At 37.0% G+C, this 23,335-nt stretch overlaps 1 protein-coding gene across 3 annotated transcripts in view; it reads right to left on the bottom strand.

Moving 5' to 3' along the window:
* NELL2 (neural EGFL like 2) overlaps nucleotides 1–23,335 on the bottom strand; it is a 316,189-nt gene that overhangs the window by 123,095 nt on the left and 169,759 nt on the right. For all 3 annotated transcript variants that reach the window (XM_019748417.2, XM_074325809.1, XM_019748418.2), the window contains exon 14: nucleotides 18,534–18,659. In XM_019748417.2, coding sequence (XP_019603976.2) covers nucleotides 18,534–18,659 — 126 coding nt within the window. The remainder of the gene's footprint in view (nucleotides 1–18,533; nucleotides 18,660–23,335) is intronic.

The following is a 23,335-nucleotide window of genomic DNA, read 5'->3' as shown; positions in this document are numbered from 1 at the left end:
CATAACTGGAGCCTAATAATTCTCTTTATAGAAATGTATCCTAAGGAAATTATGAGAGATGCTTACAAAAATTACTTTACCACATATTATCTGTAAGAGTGAAATCCTGGTAAGAACTGACAACCATGTATGACAAGTTAAATAAAGAGTTTATCTATTTTATGGGATGTTATACCATTTATAAATTATGCTATATAAATACTACTGAGATGAGAAAATATTCATCCTAAATTGATCATTTTAAAAGATTAAAAAACAGTATTACATTTCCAATTTAATTTTAAAAGGTGCACATGCATTGCATGCTTAGATAAAAGAATAAAAAATATTTCTGAAAAATTAACAGCAATATCTCGAGATCGGATACTGGGAGATTTTAATTTCCTTCCTCCTTATTTGGTCTTTTTTTCTGTATTAATTTACTGGGTGCATCTATTACAGCTGTATCAGAAAAAAATGATACATATATAAAAGAAAACATGTAGCAATATGAAACTAGAAATTTAGGGTTTCATGTAAATATGGTATATTTAAAATCACCAATGTCAAGCATTTAAAAACACATGTGTTTGTTTTCCACTGAATTTTACTAGGGTTTCTACTGATAAATATCTGTATTCATTTTGGTGGAATGGTTCTAGTATATGCATAAGGACACACAGATTTTGCAAAATTAAAAAGGAAACTTTATGTATACTTTTAAAAATACTTAGAAGACTTTTTAAAAGGTTAGAAACATGGGTAATATTTTCTACTTGGAACAATATCAATTAATTCACTTGGAAAAATCTAATCTAATCAGGGAGATGTTGGATAGGATAAGAGAAACTCAAAAGGAATAACACCAGAAGAACAGTTAGGCTGAAAATGCCTCCAATTTGCATTTACTACAGTTACAGAAGGAGATTCAGCCATAGATAGACTATGAACACAGAGGCCAGAGCAGGGAGATTAACAACCTCTTTTTATCCCTCTGCTGGGATAATCTTAGAATAACGCATTCAGGTCATTATGTTGCAAGAGAAGAAAAAAGACAAAACAGGGTTGGTTTAGTAAAGAGCAACAAACATGACTAAAGGGCTAAAAGGACTGGCAGAGAGATGAGCTCATTGTGTGGCAAGTAACTGAGTGTAATTTGGTATAATAGATATGAGATAAATTCTAGTCAATGCAAATAAGAAATAAAAAAGAGTCATGGCAATTACCTACTAGTGTTTATAAGATAGTCTAAACTTCTCCTGAAACGGAATCAGGCAAGTATGGCAACTGCCTGTGACAAGGAGGAAAAGTCTTAATTTAATTCAGGCTTAGCTTTCTGGTGAATTATTTGATTGTCAATCTTCCAAAAGTACTAATAAGACCCATACACATTATATACTAAACAAGGTAAAGTTATACATACTCAACATTCCACACTTCCAAATGTAATATTTTTACCGTGTGTCCCCGAAAATAAGACCTACCCAGACCATCAGCTCTAATGCATCTTTTGGAGAAAAATTAATATAAGGCCCGGTCTTATATTATAGGAAAATAAGACCCAGTCTTATATAATAAGAAAATAAGACTGGGTCTTATATTAATTTTTGCTCCAAAAGATGCATTACAGATGATGGTCCGGTTAGGTCATATGTTCGGGGAAACACGATATTAATTAAACCTCCAATGTGATGTACTTTGATGTTCTTGGTAGCTAATCAACAATTGTTTGTCGAATGAATTATGGACCCAAATATTTACTGACACTCATTCACCTCCCAGGAACTTTTCTGAGCATCCAGAGATGAAGAAAACAGAAACAGAAGACAGTCGCCCTGCCTTTGTGGAGCTTATGGAAGTGTTTGCGTGTTATTCATTTTTGAAAGAAACACAGTAGGTGAAATGATTGAGAACCACATGGGATGTGGAATAGGCTTTTTAGATGGAGTGGGCATAGAAGGAATATTTAAGTTAAAATCTAAAGGATGGGGAAAAGCCAACTGTGAAAAGGAGAGGGAGGCAAAGTGGTCCGAGTAAAAGGGACAGAACATAGGAAATCCCAGAAGAGGTTTGGCATTTATTTCAGAAATAAGAAGAGGCCAATGAGACTAAACATGAGAAGCAAGACAAAGAGTAGAATGAAACAAGATAAGAAAGGTAAGAAGGGGCTGCATCAAAGGTTTGCAATGGGAGCCACTTAATGGTAATAAGAAAGGGCATAATATGGGCCAATTTATTTTTTTATTTCAAATGATTGCTCTGACTGCTGCGCACACAACAGATTGGAGACAGCAAACACGAAAAACCAATAGGAAGATGACAATAATAGAGTGACTTTGACTTGTATAATGGGAGGGAGACAGAGACAGGGTCTGGATTCCAGCTCTTGTTTTGAAAACTAAAACAAAGGACATGTAAATGAATTGTGTATGGGGAGTGACCAAGGAATTAGGGTGACCTCGGTGCCCATGGCTTCAGCAAATGGTTGGTGGCTGAGACAAAATCGGGTTAGATTGGGACAGAGATGTTTTCCTTACTCTGAATTCCAACTTGTTCCTTATGTACGATAATCTCTTTTACAGTTGAATAGCAGAATAGAATTTCATATTATCTGCTTAACCATATATTATTTTACAACCATTGTTTTACGCAAGTGCATAAGACATCTCATACTTTTAATCCTTATAATACCTTTATAAAGTGGATATAATGTCTCCATTTTATTAGGTTGGTGCAAAAGTAATCGCGGTTTTTGCAATTATTTTTCACTTTTTAAACAGCGATTACTTTTTTTTTTTTTAACAGCGATTACTTTTGCACCAAGCTAATACCAAGAGAGAAAGAGTCTCAGGAAGTAAAGTAACTGGTTGAGTTGCCCAGCTAGTAAGTCATATGTCCCTTTGTATCACCTAACTCCTAGCCACCGTTTTCCTCCTCATTTCTTTTTCTCTTCAGTTTGCTTCCATCTTTATCATTTTAATACAATCTATTAATTTTGCCTTTTATATAGTTACGTGACTAACTGAATACATGTCTACCTCCTCTCATAGATTATTATAAAGTCCCCAAGGGACTTTATAATAGACCCCAAGGATCTTTATAATAAGACCCCAAGGGTCTTATTTATATTTGTATCATCCAAAACATCAAGCACATGTCTTCCAAATAGCAAATCTATTTTTAATAAATATTTTTTTTAAAGGTCAGGCATTGCTGTAAACTTCTTACATATATATTAATTCATCTAATCCTCCCATTGAGTGTGCAGTAAATATTATTATTTTCATTCCCATTTTATAGAAGAGGAAACAGAGTCACTGAGAGTTTAACTTTCTGAAGGTCACACAGTTAATAAGCTGCACAGTCAGAACTCAATTCAGGTGGTCTGGCTCCAGAGCGATACTTGTGAACAATACTATACTGTCTACTGAACATGAAGTGCCAAGTTCAATTTAAGGAAAAGTCAGAGTAACACCTGAGTGAATGGAGCTTAAAAATCACTCTGACCCACACAGCTATTTCGATTACTAAGTCAAAATACTATGAAGACACTGAATTTTCTCTTTGCTAATGGCTCTACCACTGAAAAACCTACAAAATTCACGATGCTACTTAAACTTCTTTAGCTTCAGTTTTTTTCATATGTAAAATGGGGATGATAATAGTACTGATCTGAAAGATGGTTAATAACATTGAATGAGAAAATACATATAAAGGGTTTAGCATTGTGTCCAGCACATAGAAAATACAAATGTTAGCTCTTGTCATTGGCACAGTACCTTATGTATAAGTACTCAATAATTAGCTGTTTAATGAATGGCTGGCTTTATGAGTTCTACTGGAGAAGACATACCAAAGTACAACAGTGTATATTTAGTCTAACCATCTAGGGAAAAAATGAGGACACTAGAAAACCTGAAGCATGGAGAGAAATGCAAGGAGCAGGTAGCGAGGTCCTCTACACAATTCTGCCTAGGACTGGCTATCACACATAACCTCATGGACATGAACTGGAGGATGGTGAGGCTCAGAGATCGTCCACAACTCTATGTTTGGCTCACATATCTATACTCAGAATACATTTTTGCTTTCCTTAAAATGATGGAAGAAGAGAGTAGCCAAATCTTCTTTCCTCTTCTTATTTGAAAAGGGTTCGTCCACTTACAATAACTGCAGACTTAAGTGAGTTCCTTGACCTCTCCGAGACACAGCTTTCTCATCTATGCAGCAGGGATATCTGCATCGTGGGGTTATGTTAATTAAGCATCAAGCACATAGGAAGAATTCACAGGATGATAGCTATACTTTCTGTATAAATGCTGCCCAACTCTATGGCCTATTCTTGAATTGTTGATAAAACTACTTCTGAAAACACAAAAATGCATTGATCATGTGAATATGTTAGCCAATCACCTGTTTGCTCTCATTCTAATAGAGACACGATACCAACTTTAATTAATTGATTCCAGAAATATTTATGAAATTCACTAAGTTTTACACTCTGGTGTGGAAATGAAAAAGACATACAGTCTGTCTTCACATAACATATAATTTAATAGGGGAGGACAGATATATAAGCAACTATAAAACCAAATAGACTTAATTAAGAGCTACAGAAACACAGATGATGAAATCTATTGCAAATGTCATTCTGTGACTAGGAAAGTGAATAGTCAATCCACTTGAGCTTTATGCCATTAGCTGCTAAATTGCATTTTAATGAGAAGACTCAGAGAAACTTTATACAGGTGACACCCTGTTTACTGGGCCATAGAAGGTGAGTAGCAAGTCAATAAGTAAAGAAAAAAGGTTGAAAAAAAGTTGTTTGGATCAGTAAAAACCACATCAGCAAAGATATTCTCAGAGAATGGTGTAATAAAATCTGCCATAATGGGATAAATGGGGTCTGAAAATCCAATAGAGTAAAATGAAGGCAGCAGTGTTACGAGGTTAACGAGAAACGCTATTTTCAGTTGGTTGCACAGTTATTGTGCGATGCGTTGTGTGGTTTGAAGGGGCGGGGGCAGAAGCTGCTGCTCCTGGTTTTAGGCAATACAGCTGTTCAGTTTTCTTGGCTGAGTCTAGAAGCAAGCAGAAGGGTTGGCTGCACAGTCACTGTGTTTGGATGTGACCCCACTATGTAGCTGACAGAAAGGTTAGACTAGACTCTTGAGATCGACACATGTGGGGACACTGAAGGCTTCTGCCACAAGAAGGTTTCAGGCATGCTCTCTGTTGAATCCTTGCAAAGTTAAATATGCTTTGAATTGAATTGCTGATGTTTCAGATGGTCACAAGTCAGTTACTTCCTACTTCCCTTCTTCCCCTCAACCTCCCAAAAAGGTAAGGTTTTTAGTTTACCCAGTTTGAGAATGGAGGCTGGAGCCAATTACTGTATATTTGTATTACAGTTTGGTACCTCATCAAGTTTTCCATTACAGTGAGGTAATTTATCAAGTTCTATTGTAATAATTTACAATTACAAAGCAGAAAAAGTGTGTGGTTTGTAAAACGCCGAAGTTGGATATACAGCTGTAAAGACAGACTGTTCCGCTAAATTGTGTGCGTGTTATTCTGTGGGCAATGAGAAGTCACTGAAGTTTCTAGAAAGGGAAATGACTACACCGGATAGCAAGATAAAACTGTTGACCAAGTTGAAGTCGAATAAAAAATTAGACAGTGAGATAGTCAGTAGAGTATCTAAAATGTCCAGGTAAAAAACAATAAAAGTTTGAACTATGATAGTTACAGTGAGAATAATAATAATGCCACCTTATATTTTTATAATGCTTTAGAAGGTATTCAGCATTCTTTTATGTATAGTCTTATCATAGAACCCCACACCAACCAAGCAGATTAAGGAGTAAGAACAATGTAGGTTCTCTCTCTTCCCCCTTATCCATCATCTCTCTATTTTGGAAATATCACCCATTGCGTAAGGCTAGGTGGAAAGCAGGAAGCCCCTCCCACTATGGAAGCCAAAAGAAGGCAAGACACTTTCTCCCCTGGCCATTCTCCTGCCACTTGGCAAATACATGGCCTAACCATGTGACATAAACGAAGATAACTACATGCTTCTGCCCAGTAATTCTGAGTGTAGAGTGGGTGACTGGAAAGCAAAGAGATAGTTAGAATTCATTTTTGGTGCTGTATGTCCCCACACAGCATTCTGCAGTGGCCCCCAGCAGCAGGGGTGACAACATCCTACAAATGCCCCATCTTGAAAAAACTACTACAGTTTCGAAGGCTCCAGAGATGCCTTGATCTCTGGACATTTTCCAGACTGCTCTTCAAGCTTTATGTATATTCTTTAAGCCACTTACACCTTTGCAGAAAATCCCTTTAAGCTCAAGACAGACAGAGCTTTTCCTATTACTTGCAACTAAGAGCCTTTATTACATACAAATCATATTTTCCCCCATTCGCTGACAGGAAACTGAGAGTCAGAAAGGCAGAGGGTAGCCTGTGATTGCAAGGACAGCTAGTAGGTAGCTGCCCAGGGCTCTTGTTACTATGCTCTTTTTCTTTATCACTGCATCAGATTCTGCACAGAAAGGTGCAAAGTTTTACTGCTAAAGGAACAGTAATAGCACTAATTGCAAAGTGTGCAAAGAGAAACCAAACAAAATCAAAAGCATCATTAATATCATCCAATCTAAAGCCTAAAGCCCCAGGATCAACTCCTCTTTCAGAGGACTTGCAAACTGTAACATACCGCCTTTTCACTGATTAACTCACAGTGAAATCCTGCAAACTGAATCTAGGCATTGCATTCCCTTAGATGATTATATTCTATGTACTATACTGTCACTTTTGTATTATATAAGCCATTGACTGCTACCCCACTTTGAAAAATATTACAGCTATCAAATAAGAGACTGGCCATTAGAAAACAAAACAACATCCAGTATTAAACAGTTTCACTTCCATGAACCCTTTCTTGTTTATCAACAAATCATATGTGTTCTTTAGTCTAAATGATTTCTTCTGCTATAAACACTGCAATGAGTTAAATTTTTAGGAGTTTGTAGAATTGGCAAACTATCTTATACTACACTATAATAGCATATATATCCTGCTTGTGACTTTACTATTTAAGGTTATTATAATTTAATTTCACAAGGAAAACCGATACAGATGAATTCAAAATTTATTGAAGTGTCTGATGGTTCTTCTGGACTTTATGTCAATGTGAGTTACGAATTTAGTAGGGACATGACTCATGAAGAAGCCAAACCTTTGACATTATTTCTATATTAAAATAGCCCTGGTTTAAGATGTTCATATTTATGATCACTTTAATACTATAAATCATAGGTTGCAAACTAAAAATATTCCAATTAATGGGTCAGACAGACAAAGTAATTGGTAAGGCCGACTGGCTATAAGAATTCTGGAATTCGATGTTTTCTTACTGGAACTGCTATCTCAGTAACTGTGAGATGAGGACTGGTGAACCAGACAGACCCTCTGCTAAGAGGGCTGCAAATTATCACCTGCATTTGATAGTTGGTGTAGCAACACAGATATAGAGTTAATGGAGACATCCAGATTTTCATAATGAAATCTTTTGACTGTTTATATGTTGGATCATTAAAATGTCCCAAAAGGCAAACATACCGCCATTGAGAGACAATTATGGTCCATAGGTCACTAATCTGTGACTCAGATATAGTCTTGCTGGCATGGAGCCTTCCTGAATTAAAAGGTCCTTCTCAACAACCCTGCACTCCATCCCCAAGATCTGTGGCAGCAGCAATCCTCAACAACCCACCTAAGTCTACAAATGATACTTTTAATAGTGCTCTCAAAATTATTGTCTGCCAACTTCCTTCATGTTACTAAGTTCAGAATCGTTAAAAAGGAGGCTGATGAGAAATGTACGACCTCACGACTTGATTTACTACGTTTTAGGTAAATGTATATTCTATTACTGTGTAATTGTGTGGGTCTGTGTTTACCAGAAGCAGACCAGGATGTTTTTAAAATAATGAGCACCCTAACTTTACACCAAGTTGAAAAAAGCAACTCAGTCATTAAATGAGGACTTGGGTATACATATGAACCACCCCTCCTGAACAAACTATCTCTGGAACTCTCTCCACAAACAGCAGACTTGCTCCAGCATTAGTAGAATTGAATTGTTGCTCCTAACAATTAGGAAACAGATGGGAACTGAGAATCGTTTTAAAATATAGTTTTGGACAATTCAACACTGTTAGCTAATAATAATAGTGTATTAGTTGTCTATTGTCATAACAAATTACTCTAAGCTCAATGGCTTGAAACAACATAAATTCATTGTCTTATAGCTCAACAGGCCAGAAGTCTGCCATAGGTCCACCAGGCTAAAATCACGATGTCCACAGAGCTCCATTCCTCTCTGGAGGTTCTGTTTTCTTGCCTTTTCCAGCTGTTCCTCTAAAAGCTATTTCTACTGATGGCCCTTTCTCCATCTTCAAAGCCAGGAATGTTGCATCTCCCTGATCATTCTTCCAGTCACATCTCCCTCTAACAACAGTTGGGGAAAGTTCTTCTCTTTTAAAGATTAATGTGATTAAATTGAACCCACCGGGATAATCTAGGATGATCTCCTCATCCCAAGGTCTCTCACTTTAATCAGATCTGTAAAGTCCCTTTTGATATGTAAGGTAAGATATTCACAGGTTCTGGGGACTAGGATGAGGACATCTTTGGAGGTCCATTTTTCTGTTTACCACAATAATAATAACTTTTACTTATAAGTGCTTATTATGTTCCAATTGTCAGGCTGATTCCTTTGCATGCTTCCTGTCATTTAATTCTAAAAACAGTATATAAGGTATGCAATAGCATTCTATTTTAAAGATGAAGAAACTGAGGCTAAGAAGTTAGGTAAATTGCTCAAGATCACAGCTAGTAGAGAGCAGAACAAGGACTCATATCCAAAAAGCCTAAAGAGCTAGTATTCAGAAGCTAAAACGCCACAGAATGTCCATGGAGAAGAGGGGGCCAGGCAGAAGATTATGGTTTGATTTGGACTAATGAAAGAGAGAGGCTCTTTGGACCTCTTAGCTATTTCCTGTCTTGCTTTTGTTGTTTGTTATTGCATTTCATAACATTTAATGGATATGTATATGCAAATCTATTTGTATAAAAATGCCTCAGGTAGTGACTTAATGGTTATGATTTCAGTGTAAAAAAAAAAAAAATCTAAAATTAGTTCTCATTAGGCCACACTGAAAATTCGCTTTCATGAACTTCCCAAAATACCGACAGAACATTCTGTCTTCTTTGGAATGAAATACCATATGACCTTGATTCTAGGTCATCACTGATTTGTGGAAGCATCACCAATCTAATAAACAACTTTCCAAAAAAAAGAGAAAACATAAAACACATAGGTGATACTTCAATATGCACCTCCCAATTAAACTGAGAGAAATGTTTCAGAAATCATAAAATGTGTCTCAGAATTCTCTATAGAATTTTCTGGCTTTATCTCTTACAATTCCAGTCACTCTAAACTTGCTATTATACAACAACCTATACTTTTGTACCTACTGTTCCCTCTTCCTAAAATGTCTCCTCTCACTTCTTTCTCTTCTGAAATGTCTGTTCAACCTTAAACACCTCAATTTAAATGTCACTTGGTGATGACTGCCCATATCCAGGCTTGAGCCAGATTACTCACTGCCTCTTCTAGGTTCCTCACAGCTCTCTGCACATTTCTTTGTTACAGAACGTACCACAGTGTACTGTCATGATTCATTTCCACTACCTCCATCTATTAAATTGGACAATAACATTACCATGCACCCATATCAAAGCTCTGATGTAAGGAAAAATGAAAGAAATGTGTGACATCGCATGAGTTTTTCACAATCACTCACACACAGTTCTTACACAACACATGTTTACTACTTTGTCTTTACTCTTATTCTTCAATCTGGTGTTCTTTATCAGTACATGGCTGAAGTGAATTAGTCCTGATAATGATGTATAAAATTCAGTGTCTGTAGTAGGCAGCCTTTAAGATGGTCCCCAGTGATCTCCACCTCCTGATATGCATGCCTTTGTTTAATTCCCTCCCTATAGTATGGGCCGGACACACCAGCATACCACAGCAAAGGTAATAGGATGTCACTTCTGTGGTGAGGTTACAAAAGATGGTGATTTCCATCCTGCTAGCAGGCTCTCCCTTTTATTAGCTTTCATGAAGCAAGCTGCCATGTTAGAAAAGCCCCCATGGCAAGGAGCTGAGGGCAACCTATACCAACAGCCAGTGAGATATTGAATCTACCAACAACCACATAGGTGAGACTGGAAAAAAATCCTTCCCCAGCCCTGGAGGACAACTTGATTGCAGCCTAATGAGAGACCCTGAAGCAAGTGACCCAGCTATTCCAGCCCCAGATTTCTGAACCACAGATACGGTTAGACAATAAATATGTGTTGTTTTAAGATGCTAAATTTGGGGACTATTTGTTATATAGCAGTAGATAACTAATACAATGTTATTCCCTTTGATAAAAGAACTTCGTTTAAGCAAAAGGGAGCCTCTTATATGGTGTCAGAAGTTTCATGAAGAAAGCACCAATCACTAAAATAGGTGGCTCCAGACAGACAGGGAAGGCACCAACCCAGCAGGTGGTATGGCCCCACCTCACCCCAGCTATAGCACGCAGGAGAGACAAGGCAACGGATCTGAGAGAAGAAACTCAGGGCCCAAACCCTTAACCTGAATGTGACACTGCAGAGGCACCGGGGAGGAAAGGAGAGCATCAGGACAGGCAATGTCACCAGGAGGTTACACACCCACTGCCAGGCTAGATCTGCAGCAGAACCGGAAGAGGAACTGTTCCATGGGGCACGGAACACCGAGGAGGCATGAGGAAGGCCAGGCTTTCATTCCCACTATCGTGTCAAAGCCAACCATATTGGAAGGAAACGGAACGCATCCACTGAACCTCGGCTTCAGTAATCCTGTCCTCCACAGGTGTCTGTTGCTAAGACACCGCTGTTATTACACTCCTGGCATGTATAATCTTTTTATTCCCCTATGTGAGTTTTCAGCTCTGTGCTTTTCATATAAAAATCTCAAAATGAAACCCAAATAATACCGCCATTCGAGACAAAGGTGAATTAGGGTTTAGCGACGAACCACGTCAAAGCAGGTGAGGCTGGCTAATGAGGCAGGTCCCAACATCTCAGGGCTCAGGTGAACTTGCACAGAGGCAAGCTTGTGTGGACACATACCACTGGGTGCTCTGATGATCAAACCAGCGCTGGCTGGAAGTCGTCCATGGAGACAACAGCTGCACTGAAACGCTGCATAAAGGCTCTGACAAGCCAGGGAACTGCTACATCAGAGCTGACAGATTCAGATAGCACAGACTTCTTTCCAAGCTTTTCATCTCTAAAAAGGCAATTCGGCTCCCCGAGCCTTTGAGCCTGTTTCATTTTGAGCTGACTGCTAATTGTATGCGTGCACATATGTGTTTCAGAAAAGAGATAAGCACATTGCCTTGGCTTCCTCACTAACTGTGCAGACGCATCTCATTTCTGTCCTCTGCAAGTTTTCTAAACGTGGCCTGAAGTTTTCTAAACATTAACCCTTCCCAGGAACCACAGTACACATTCTTCTAGAGATGCTTTCTTGATTACGTTTGTTTAAAAAATACTAGCTTTTCATTATTAATTTTTTGAGTCCTAGGGCTGGATCTTTTAATTTGCTTTTGTAATAATGTTTATTATATCGTTTCAAATTACTCTAATAACTACGTAGTTTAATAATATATAGTGAATGACAACAGATGGATGAGGCAGCTTTTAGCATTAGTGATCATGTTTGAAATTTTAAAACCTCAAGTTGTCTGATTTTCATGTTTTATAAACTATAGCGCCAATTTATCACATTTGAAATGCTGATTCCAAAATAAGGAAAATTTGGAGTGGTTATTCATGAAAATGCAAGTCTTTCCCAATAGTCATGGCAACTAGTGGCCAGATGGCAGGATTGTGATTGCTGATTGTGATTCTGTAGAAAAGAAATCCACACAGAAGCATCCGGGCTCCTAAACTCTGCCCTGCTTGAGAACTGAGACGACTCGCTAATTCTTTAGAGGTCATATTCTCTACTCTGGGCAGGTCAGTATCCAGGGTAGGGCCCTGGATGCATTTCTCTAGCCCCAGGGTATCCCAATCACTCATTCACAAGAACAATAGGAACCACCCTGATCCTGGAAAGAATCCTCCTATGGAAGGAGTTTTTCTGACTTGCAGAAAAAGTGCTACTCAGTTACACCAAGGTTTCTTTTCTCTTTTTAAAGCTCCTATTCACAGTACACAATAAGTACAGTTAAACCGGCAATAAGCCTTTGAATCCATTGCTCCAGCAAAGCTATCTATTTTACAAAAAATAGTAACTCAGTTGGAAATAACCAGAGAAAAGTGCACAGTCGAAAGGGTCCCAGAGAAATAAGACATTTCCTCAAGAGAAGAGCTTCTCTAATCATAATAGTAACACAATTATAGTAGCTAACATTTATTACAGATTTCTCCTTTGCTAGGCATTTTACTAAGGATAAAGTGCCAAGGCATTTTCCAACTAAAACAACCTTATTTATTTAGGATTTTTTGGTGAAAGTTGATGTGCTTATTTTCACTTCCCGTTCTTCTTATGGCCCCCTCTAGCCTCTCTGCCATTGTACACTTTATTCTTACTTCCTTTATTATTTATATACCAGTGATTATTATGGTACACACACAATGAATTATCTGTCTTGTTCCATAGTTGTGATTTTGAAACATCCATCCGGAACTCTTTTTAAATAGCTGAAGATAAAGTTATTGTCAATCCATACAACAAATTACCAGCTCAAGTTAAGTCCTTTTCGAAAGAATGCAGAATAAGAAAGAATAATGTTATTGCTGCCTTTCCAAAATACTGTCTCTTGAAACCCTGTAAGCAGATTACCTGTTCCAGCACTGCTTAATGGGAAACTTGAAAGAAACACACATGACACCGCTATTTGAGGAAGGGGCATGCATGGGTTACAACTGACTTAAAATCTTTGTTTCCGTTGCCCAGTAATAAATAGTTCTCTGTAACCTTTTGTGCATGACAATAGTAACTAAGACTCTAAAATGCTGGGGAACCAACAATAAAAAAGAAAAGTGAAGAAAACTTAATATCATTATAAAGTTCATGAGTGTTTCTTCATAATCACCAAACTAAACAAGCCTGAGAAACTGGATGGTAGTGATGATTTAAAAACAAACAAGCAAACAAACGAAACAAAACAGTATTGACCATGCTAGAGAAAAAAAAAGTAACTATAACAATAAGATCATAAAAGGTAAGCACTAGGAGTCTTCAATGCTACAAAAATTTATGTACTTTTAGAAGTGAAACTCATTGGGGAACACACAGGAGGCTCTTTGTTTAACAAAAATCAAGTATCTAATAGAATTCCTGTGCTTAGACATGTTGTGGACCTTCTTTGATGTGAGAAATGCACCAAGCCAGCATCAGAAGGCCCTGGATAGCAAAAGCAGTTCGGGTCAGTAGAAAGCATACTGAACAAGCATCAGGATAGTGGGATTTAAGTGGCCCTAAGAAATCCGCTGCCACCACTGCTGAGACCTGCAATGTTACTACTAGAGAATCAATCCCCTAGGCTAAGTTAACACCAGGTTTTTAATAAAGGAAAGGAGAAGGAAGAACTTGGGGGAGAGCAGGGGTCCCTTTTGTTATGCCAAAGGCTAATAAAAGGACAAGGAGTAAGAAGTGAGAGAAAGCCTAAAAGACACATATGTGGCCTAAAAGATACTTGAGGAGAAAAAAAGCAAAGTTAAAGAGAAAGGGTACAATGTATGGTTTTGATGGTGTGAATCTAAAGCTGAATTTTTCAACCCTGGCACTACTGGCATTTGGGGTCATATAATTCTTTGTTATGGGAGGACTCTCTCGTCCTGGATGTCCTGTGCAGGATGAAGATTAATGACTCAGTTGGAAAGCACCCCAAGAAAAACTCTCAGTTGAAAGAGTCCCATAAAAATAAGGTATTTCCTCAAGAGGATAGCTAGCCTAATAATAATATTATACAATGTTTAGCATAATCTCTGGCTCTGCCCAGCAGGTGTCAATAGCAACTGTAAAAACTTGGGATAACATTGTCAAATAACCTCTGGCAGGTGGGAAGGCAACACTCTCCTGGTTGGACAACCACTGCCCTAAAGAATCAATTTCATCCGTAAGCTTTTCCATCTCTGCTACCAGTCCACTTTTCCCACTCTCCTGTTCCTGTTCTAAAGAACTGCACAACAGTGGGAAGACTGCAAGCTCATCAACATACGCAAAAGGATCAGAAGTCCGTCTTTCAATTGCAACCGTCAGGCCAGAGAAGTACCTCAGGAAGATCTGAAATAAATGCCTTTTCACTCAGAATATTTTTATCCTTTGATAATTCAAAAAGTCTTGATTCTAGATATTTTATTCTTTGTTCATTATACAAGACCAATTCCAAAAAGAGATGTCCAGTAAGACTCAAAAACATGTGCCTGATTTAATGAATGCTTATGTGAGTGACCCAAGAAAGCCATTAGTCTAGATAAGTAATCAAGAAACTTCATTATGTATAAAAATTAAGTTATTTTTACAATCAGAGGTACCGAAGAATGAGCTTCTAATATCTTGCCTCATGTGAACCAAGCCCTTTTCCTTTCCTTTCATTCCCTTCCCTTTGTCTTTTTTTCTCCTTCCTTCTTCCCTTCCTTCCTTCCTTCCTTCCTCCCTTCCTTCCTTCCTTTTTTCCTTCTTTCCTTCCTTTCTTCTTTCTTTCCTTCCTTCCTTCCCTCTCGCTCTTACTCTCACTCTTTTTCTCTCTCCTAGGGCTCTCTCTCTCTCTCTCTCTCTCTCTCTGTCTCTCTCTCTCTCTCTCTCTCTTTTCTTTCCTTGTAGGTATAACCATGCTTTCTTCTATGAGACTAGGAAGGAATGTGAGGAGAGAGATTATGAAAAATTAATTAGGAAAAAATATACACTCTCACTGGAAGGAAAATTGTATCACTAAGTTTAGAAGAGTATAAAGTTCTGTATCATTTGTGCAAATGGTACAACTGAGTCATGAGTGTCATGGTAAAATAGAGTCAGAAGCCCAGAAAATAGTGATTTTATATTTCTCCTACTGACTTCTGATTTAAGATTATTACAAAATCTGTAGGGGAAAAATTGCTCTTGGAGTTTAAGCTAATGAACTGAAACAATCTATATGAAAGGCAGTTTAATTAATGAACATTATAAAATAAATAATGTATTTCTACATAAAATATGAATCTTTTCCCATTATTCATTTTTATTTGGTTGCAAATTAAACAAACGGTGACTCTTATAAGAGATAAGAATACGGAAGCTTATCCTGTGGCCCCTTTTCACTCTCACTAACTGTATAACCATGAGCAAGGCAATTAATCTCTCTGAGCCTCAATTTCCCCTTTTGTGAAAGTTAGGAAATTGGATGAAATTATTCTTAAGAATTCTTCCATCTCCAAAGTTTTATGATCATGTGGAAAATACAATTCAAACCATCAGAAACTGAAAGAAAATACTGTGCAATTCTACCAACTATGAAAGGAAATTACTCTGCAGCATACATAATTTCTACGCCAGAGCTACAGGGTTATAAAAGTGAAAAATAAAAAGGCTTCTTTTATTAATCAAAGCTCTTGACTATAAAGTGTACTACTCTTAGAGTCTCCTTTAAATTAGAATGTCTATGATTAATTTTCAGATGGGGTGAGCAAGTCTGAGAGTCTGCTGGGTACAGTGTTGAGAGTGTCAGTTGTGATGTTTTGGAAGGGGGCTCTTGAATAGGAAAAGGGGACAGGAATACAGATGCAAACCAAATTCAGAACTCCAAATGCTCAGCCACAAACATCCAAGAAGTGCTCTACAGTGGTGTCTTGACATTTATTCTGGAAGGCCGTCTACTGCAAGTATGTCAATGTCTGTTACACTCATTGAAATTCAGAGAAAATAAATCTCTGATAAATTCAGAGAAAATAAATCCCAATCTTTATCAGAGAAATAGTCCTACTCTGGTCTTATGGGAGCTCTTGAAAGGTACACCCTCAATGCCTTCAGCCACAAGGCAAACCCCCATCAGAGGAGTCATTTCTTCAAGGTTTTTGTACAGATGCTAGTAGCAAAGTGTGCAAGGAAAGATGGAGAGGTGGAATTTAAACATTCATTTCCTTTATAGAAACCTTGCAAGTGTGTTGACCCTGCATGGTCTAACACGAAACGTTTTGTCAGAGATTCACCTGACTTGGGACTACAAAATAAAAGCCTGTCATTTTTCCTAGGAAATCCAGCTTTTAATGTACAAATGTAAATTCTCCAATTTGTAGACCTACTCGTAAGCAGGAACGTCTCTTCCATAAGTGAAAGCAGAGAAATAGTGGTGCTAGTTGGAAATACTGGTGTATCATGAAGGAAATACATTCCACCGTCTGCCAGATCTTGAAATTCTTGGCTCTGGTTTTTTAGGCATAAAAATCATGGCCTGAACAGCTTTTCTTAAAATGATTTTGTTCTTCCTGGACATTCCTACAAAGGGATGCTTCCATTATATCATTAGGTACTTTGGAATCTGAAGGGAAAATTCTCTCAAAGTAGTCAACAATAAACTAATTTGTGGGATTTTTATTTGGAAGGAAAATGCACTGGGAGAGGTACAGTCAAAGCAGGAGAGTCTCTCTAAGGGATGACAGTTAAACTGTTTTTGGATCTGCAGCCAACAAACAGGCTCAGAATGGAAATGAACCTCTGGAAAATATCCTGCCCCAAAGAAAAACTCTTCATTCATCACGAGGCCAAATTATGTGCCATGTAGTCTTACTTAAAATCGAACATTTTTTTTTTTTAAGAATATAAGGAACACAAAAAGAATTACCAAGAAGTACAAAAATGTACAAAGCTTTTTAAGTCTCTAATGCCAAAGAATCAGCAGACTCCTTGAAAATTGCTGGCACTTTTATTTTTAATGAGCCCATCTTGAAATACCACTCTCTGAGATGTAGCGGTTTTATCTTTGTTTTCACTTGTTTCTTAATCATTACAGTGGAACTCAGACTTATGGATATCACCAATAGTACAGCATACTATGTATTTACTGAAACTTGTTCTTTTATATTCTTTTTGTTTTTTGAAAATTATCTCTGTCATCCTCCTTCAAGACACTGTGCTACTCAGAGCGCTCAATTTTGTCTAAAGAAAAAGTGCACAGTTGTTCCCATAATGTGGAAATATTTAAGATGAACTGACAGAAAAGTAAAAATTTGTAAATCCATTGGCAACTCTATATTAAATATATTGTTTACCCTCAGAATATTTTTGGTTATTCTCCATCGAATGGAAAAGTCACTTATCATTATTTCCTTATTTCCATCATTTTGTTTTTATATAAATACTATATTTGAATTTAGAGGAAGCTTCTTTTGCTCTAACTGATAAATAGGATATCAAGTGGTACACAGTATGGTCACTATAATAAAGATTTAGAAGAGAATACACTAATACAAAAGCATAAGGTAACACTTTTATTATAGATTCATATCTTTCACTGGAAAAATGTTATAGAGCTCCTTTCCCTGGAAACCTCTAAGGATGATTATACATCCATCTGATGACAATTATAAAATTGGAGGTAGAGTAAAAAGTGACAAGAATAACGTTTTTAAGTATTCTCCAGTTTTATGATTCTGTTTTTCTAATACATGATATTTTTATGTTTCTTATATTTAAAAAATAAAAAGAAATCCAAAAGAATGTCTTATTTCACACCCACATTTCCTCAAACTTCGCTGCCTTCAAGCTAATTGTCTAGCATCATTTTCTTTCATATTTTACAGGTCGGAACCTATAAAATATGAAGTGAGTAGAGTAGGTTGTCTTATCCCAGGACCACCTTAAGATATTACTAACACTCAAGATATCCCTGAACATGACTGGATGGTACTGAAGGGAGTCATATTTCATGAAACAGACATAAGCAAAATTTATTTGATGTAGTTACTCAACTGCATTTGCCAGAGGCATAAAGGAGTTTAATTCCCTTTAGTAGTCTTATTTCCTATTACTCTAAGAATCTATTTCTGAAAATCATCACATTATTTATGTCATCATTCCTCTACTCAAAAACCTACTGTCATATAAAGAAAATATTATTTAGGGGTTGTTTCTCAGATTTGCCACAGAATTCATACAAGTTTTGGGTATAAATACTGTTCAAGTATAAAATTAGTATAATATTGATTTGGTTCTTTTGTTTTTCTTTACCTTCCTAACAGGAAGTATAAAACTTACTCAGAGCAAGCACATTCCTTTCCTTCCTTACAACAGATTCAAAAGTAACTACCAAATTAAAACCATATGCTTTTCTTATGACTTGTTTTGTTGTAAAGGAGTATTTATTGGATACGTCTCAAAAAAATTAGAGTTTCTTTTAGAAACTATTAAAAGTAAATTTAAGACATAGAAAGATTTTATTTCATAAGTAGCCACTGTTTACCTGTACAGGAATAATCATCGATTCTGATGTATCCTGTTTTGCAGATGCACATGAAAGAACCTGGGGTGTTGACACACATCGTATTCTCCCGGCAGTAATGGCGGCCTTCAGCACATTCATCGATGTCTGTGAAGAAAAGGTAGAGCGAAGAGGTCAATAGTAGGCAATATTCTAGAGTTCCTCTGTAATTGTCTTTGATGAGGAGAGGGAAATAGTTACTAATTGAAATGCATTTTTAAAAAGCATTCAAAACATTTCCTTTAATAGGAATGTTTGATGTTCAAATGACAGAAACCAAAAAAGTTTTTTCCAACAGCTCTTGCTGCAGTTTCAAAGGTATCTGTTTCAACTTGCATCATACTAAACATAACTGAAAATGTTCAGTGCATTCATCTACAGATGTTTGATAAACTGAATCAGAAAATACACATTGGGCTGCCTTAGAGTCTTGGAAGCCTCTATCACTGAGTTTATCATATATTATTTTTTAATTCACTGGTTATTCTCAACACTCGGTGAGACCCCACAAGAGGTGAATAAAATATTCAATATACACCAGAACTTTAATAACCTCACTTAAAAGTGTGAAACCAATAACATGTAGCTTATTAGAGATACAAGTAGAAATATAGTTATCCCAGTAAGTTTCTGAACACAGATGAAATTATAGTGCAGAGATCTGATATAAATAAGAAGCTATAAAATAGTAAAATAAGATAATAAATTAAAGAACTTCTGTAGTAATTCACACACCAAGTTTTGAGTGTAAAGACTTACAAATGCTAAGCCAAAATACGCACTAGTACTAATTGGGAAGAGTGTGAATTTTGACAATAAAACTGTCCCAATTTTATAGCACCTCTCTCTGCGAAACAAAGTATTTTACAGGTACTTTATCATTATGTAATACTCTTTATGAAGAGCCTTTATGCATTGACCAGGTAAGATATTTCTCCTCCAGAAGTCCGTTTTCTCAAATGCTTGTGGTGAATCCACAAACTAGCATTGCCCTCATTTGTACTATTAAGAGAAATGGATCAATTATAGGAAATAGCCAGGTGAGTCACCACTATACGTAGAAGTCATGCATTTCATATAAGCTCAACTATGTTCCCAGTCCTGAGAGTATGAAAGGAAGTAATTGACACAATCTCAGAAAGCTACATTTTAGAGCTAGAAAGTTCTTGGCAATCATCTGAGCTAACCACAATTTTTATAGTTGGAAAAACTGTGGCCTAGAGAGGCTCAATTTTCCATTCAACTTCTAAATGAAAGTCAAAACAAATTCAAAACCTCTTAGCGTACAAAATCCTTGCTAGTCTGGCCCTTACTTTTCTGCTTTTCTATCTCCTTTCACCCTCTCAGTGTTCTGGCCACACTGAGCTTCTGATCACGCCTTGAATGTGCTGCTCTCTCTACTCCTCTCCCTGTCATCATTACCAGTACATCTTACCCACCAGGGGAAGCATCCTTCAAGAATCTCTTTAAATGTCTCTCTATGGAATCTTCCTTAATGAAATAAAATACTCTCTATGCAATGCTCTCTTGGAATTTGGTACATGTTTCCATTATAGATTCATCAATTTCACCTTTATTAATTTTTGTGAGCTTCTTCTGCCCAATAAATCATATATACTCCTTGAGAGATCATCTTATTCATGTTACTTAACTCTGGCTGCATGTTATATTTATCTGGGACACTTTTAAAAAAACATTGACTCCTGGGCTAACTCATAAACACACGCTCCAAATTCTGATTTAACTAACAGTGGTGGAACACAAGCAATGACTTCTTTTTAAATCTTCTCCATGAGTCTAATGCAGGAATTAGCAATATTTTTTAACAAAGAGCCAGATAGTAAATATTTTAGGCTTTAGGAGTCACAGGATCTCCATTGCAATTTAACTCTGTTATTGTAGCATGAAAGCAACCATAGATAATATGTATGTAAATGAACCTGGCAATGTTCCAATAAAACTTTATTTATAAAAACAGATGGTGAATCATATTTGGCCCACAGACCATAGATTGATGACCCCTGGTCAAACGCATAACCAGGATTAAAAATCACTGAGTATATAATTCATTTTTGTATCCACAATACCTTGTAGGTATACCAGGACATTATGAGGTCAATAAATGCTACAAAATTAATGAATAAATGCTTCAAGGAAGATCTAAGAATGGCTCTAAAATATTCTGATTTCTTGTATAATATTCTTCTCATGACAACATGCTACTTCCAAATGTTTGCACTAGTCTGCAAGGAAAGTATCACATTGAAATACAGCCTAAAAATCAAACTACTGTGTTTCCCCGAAAACAAGACCTAGCCTGACAGTCAGATCTAATGCGTCTTTTGGAGCAAAAATTAATATAAGACCCGGTATTATATTACATTATATTATATTATATTATTATTATATTATATTATACCCAGTCTTATATTATAGTAAAATAAGAACGGGTCTTATATTACTTTTTGCTCCAAAAGACACATTAGAGCTGATGGTCCGACTAGGTCTTATTTTCTGGGAAACACATTATAAGCAACCTGGGAGAATATGATAGAAACTCATTTGCTTCCAGGACCATAATAGGAATGATATGAGATAATTAATATGCTCAGCTGGATCAATGGACTTTAACCCTACCCCTCTGAGAGAGTGCTGTGGAGAAGTGAATTACTGAAAGCCATTGCAGTAGTCCCCAGGGCTTACGCTTAGGAGCTGGAGGGATGGCCACGAAGATATCCATGTGCACAGAGGCATGAAACACTTACCTCTGGGGATAAAAGAGCCAAGAATAAGGAACATAACTCAGTGAAGACATCTTAGTTATTAGCGGGAAGAATTATTGAGTACATGGTGGCATTCCTCAAAAGAAGAGTAGTTCCTAGTGAGAGACCATAGATCCTAGTCGAGTCAAGGAAGTAGCTTCAGTGCCCAGAGTAGGGCTGAGTGCTGGCTGGACCAAGCATTCCTTACTGAGAGCACTGTACCTCTCCTCACACAGTCTCCTACAGAAGGAAACCTACCCCGGCATGAGTAGGTTTCAAACCTGGCAAATCGAACTCTGGTAAATCAAACTCTAAGTACATGTGAAGCACCCCAGATCCCTCCCAAGATATTTAAGGAATGGGAACTGAAGAGTACTAAGTCCTACGGGAGGAGATGGAGAAAGAGACAGCAAATTAGGGTTATTTCTGTGGATGTGATCCAATTTACAGCCGCAAATTATGGGATGAGTTGGTTCATAAGATAAATAGAGATTATCTGTGAAAGAGTAATACTGTCCCTCGATTGCTTGTTGTTAGGTCTACATGCCAGACTGTTGGGAGACATTGCCCCATCTAATTTTCTTTTCTAGGTGGTTCACTTTTAAGCTATCATACGATCAGAGAAAACACGAAGTTGGGTCATAAAGCAAAAACAAGGAACTTATTTAATGTGATGCCTGTTAGGAATTTGAATGATTTGTATCAGGTAGAGTATTGGATTCATGACCAAGAGAGATGAAGTGTCAGCCTTATTTACTGAAGCAGTACTGTGAGGGGAAAAGAAGTACAATAATAAAACATACCATCACAACACTGGACACCTAATCGCCAAATGCCTTTATAAAATTCACACACGCCATCTTCAGAAAAGGAATTCCCCAAAGAGCCGCATGTACATACTAAAATTGCAAAGTTACATAAATGTAATTTCCATTTACATGTGTAGATACTCACAGGCACAACAATGGCACGAGTAAAAAGTAATCAGGTGGAAAATCATGTTCAAACAGTCCAGGGTGTACTTTAGTTCCAAATCCCAGTTCAAAAATGTAATGAGCCAAATTCTCACAATTCAATTCATTTCTCTACACATTTATTGAATGTTTTCTATGTCCAAGTCACTTTACTAGATTTTCAGTCACATCGAGGACTCTAAGAGTTAGACCTACAACCACAGGTGGATAGCACACGGGGTGCTTCAATGTAACTTTCGCCTAAGCAGAGAGCATTACACAAAGTTGGAAAGGGCTGCCACAGAGACAGCTTTCGCCAAATAGAAGTTTTTAAGCACGAGCTAGATATGCTCGTACAGATTCCAGCAAAAGGTATATACTGGGCCATGTGGCTTTTAATGTCCCTTCCAAAATTAGGTACAAAGAGAGTTAAAGCACAGACCCTGCCTTAAAAGGACTTAACAGTCCAGGAAACAGTAACATCAGCATCTGCATCCACTCAGGTGCCTTCTGTGTTTTAGGCCTGCATTTTAGAGAGCAATATCTCCAAAGAGATTCATGGTTCCTTGAAAATAGAGTATTGCATGGCCAAATAAGTTCCTGGATTGTTATATTATCATACTACTTACATTCCCCTCCTTAAAATTCACAATGAACATGAGCAAATTACAGGCTCTGCAATTTCTAGTTGTTTTTAAAAAATCTTCATTCATTTATTCAACAAGTATATAATGGACATACACTGTGTCCAAGTACTGCAACAAATTCTAGCTGGAGAAATAACTTAAACAATAATATTATGACATCATGCATACTATGTAACAGAAACATATACAGTGTGCATTAAATAGGCAGCAACAACTTTTTTAACACACTGCTTGCTTGTTCTGAGCACCTATTAATGTGGAACACATTTAGGGATTTATATTTGGTGATAGAAATAATTTTATAACTCTCCCCTCTCCCAACTTGAGGATCTGATAATGAAATTAAGAAGCCAGGGCATACTTACATGAATAACAACCTGAGGTCTTATATGCTAAGTGTCAAAAGAAATAAAGAAAGAGAG

The sequence above is a fragment of the Rhinolophus sinicus genome, linkage group LG02 (assembly GCF_036562045.2).
Source record: "Rhinolophus sinicus isolate RSC01 linkage group LG02, ASM3656204v1, whole genome shotgun sequence".
NCBI lineage: Eukaryota > Metazoa > Chordata > Mammalia > Chiroptera > Rhinolophidae > Rhinolophus > Rhinolophus sinicus.
Note: the sequence above shows the minus strand (reverse complement) of the source record. Positions and strands in the feature narration are given on the sequence as shown.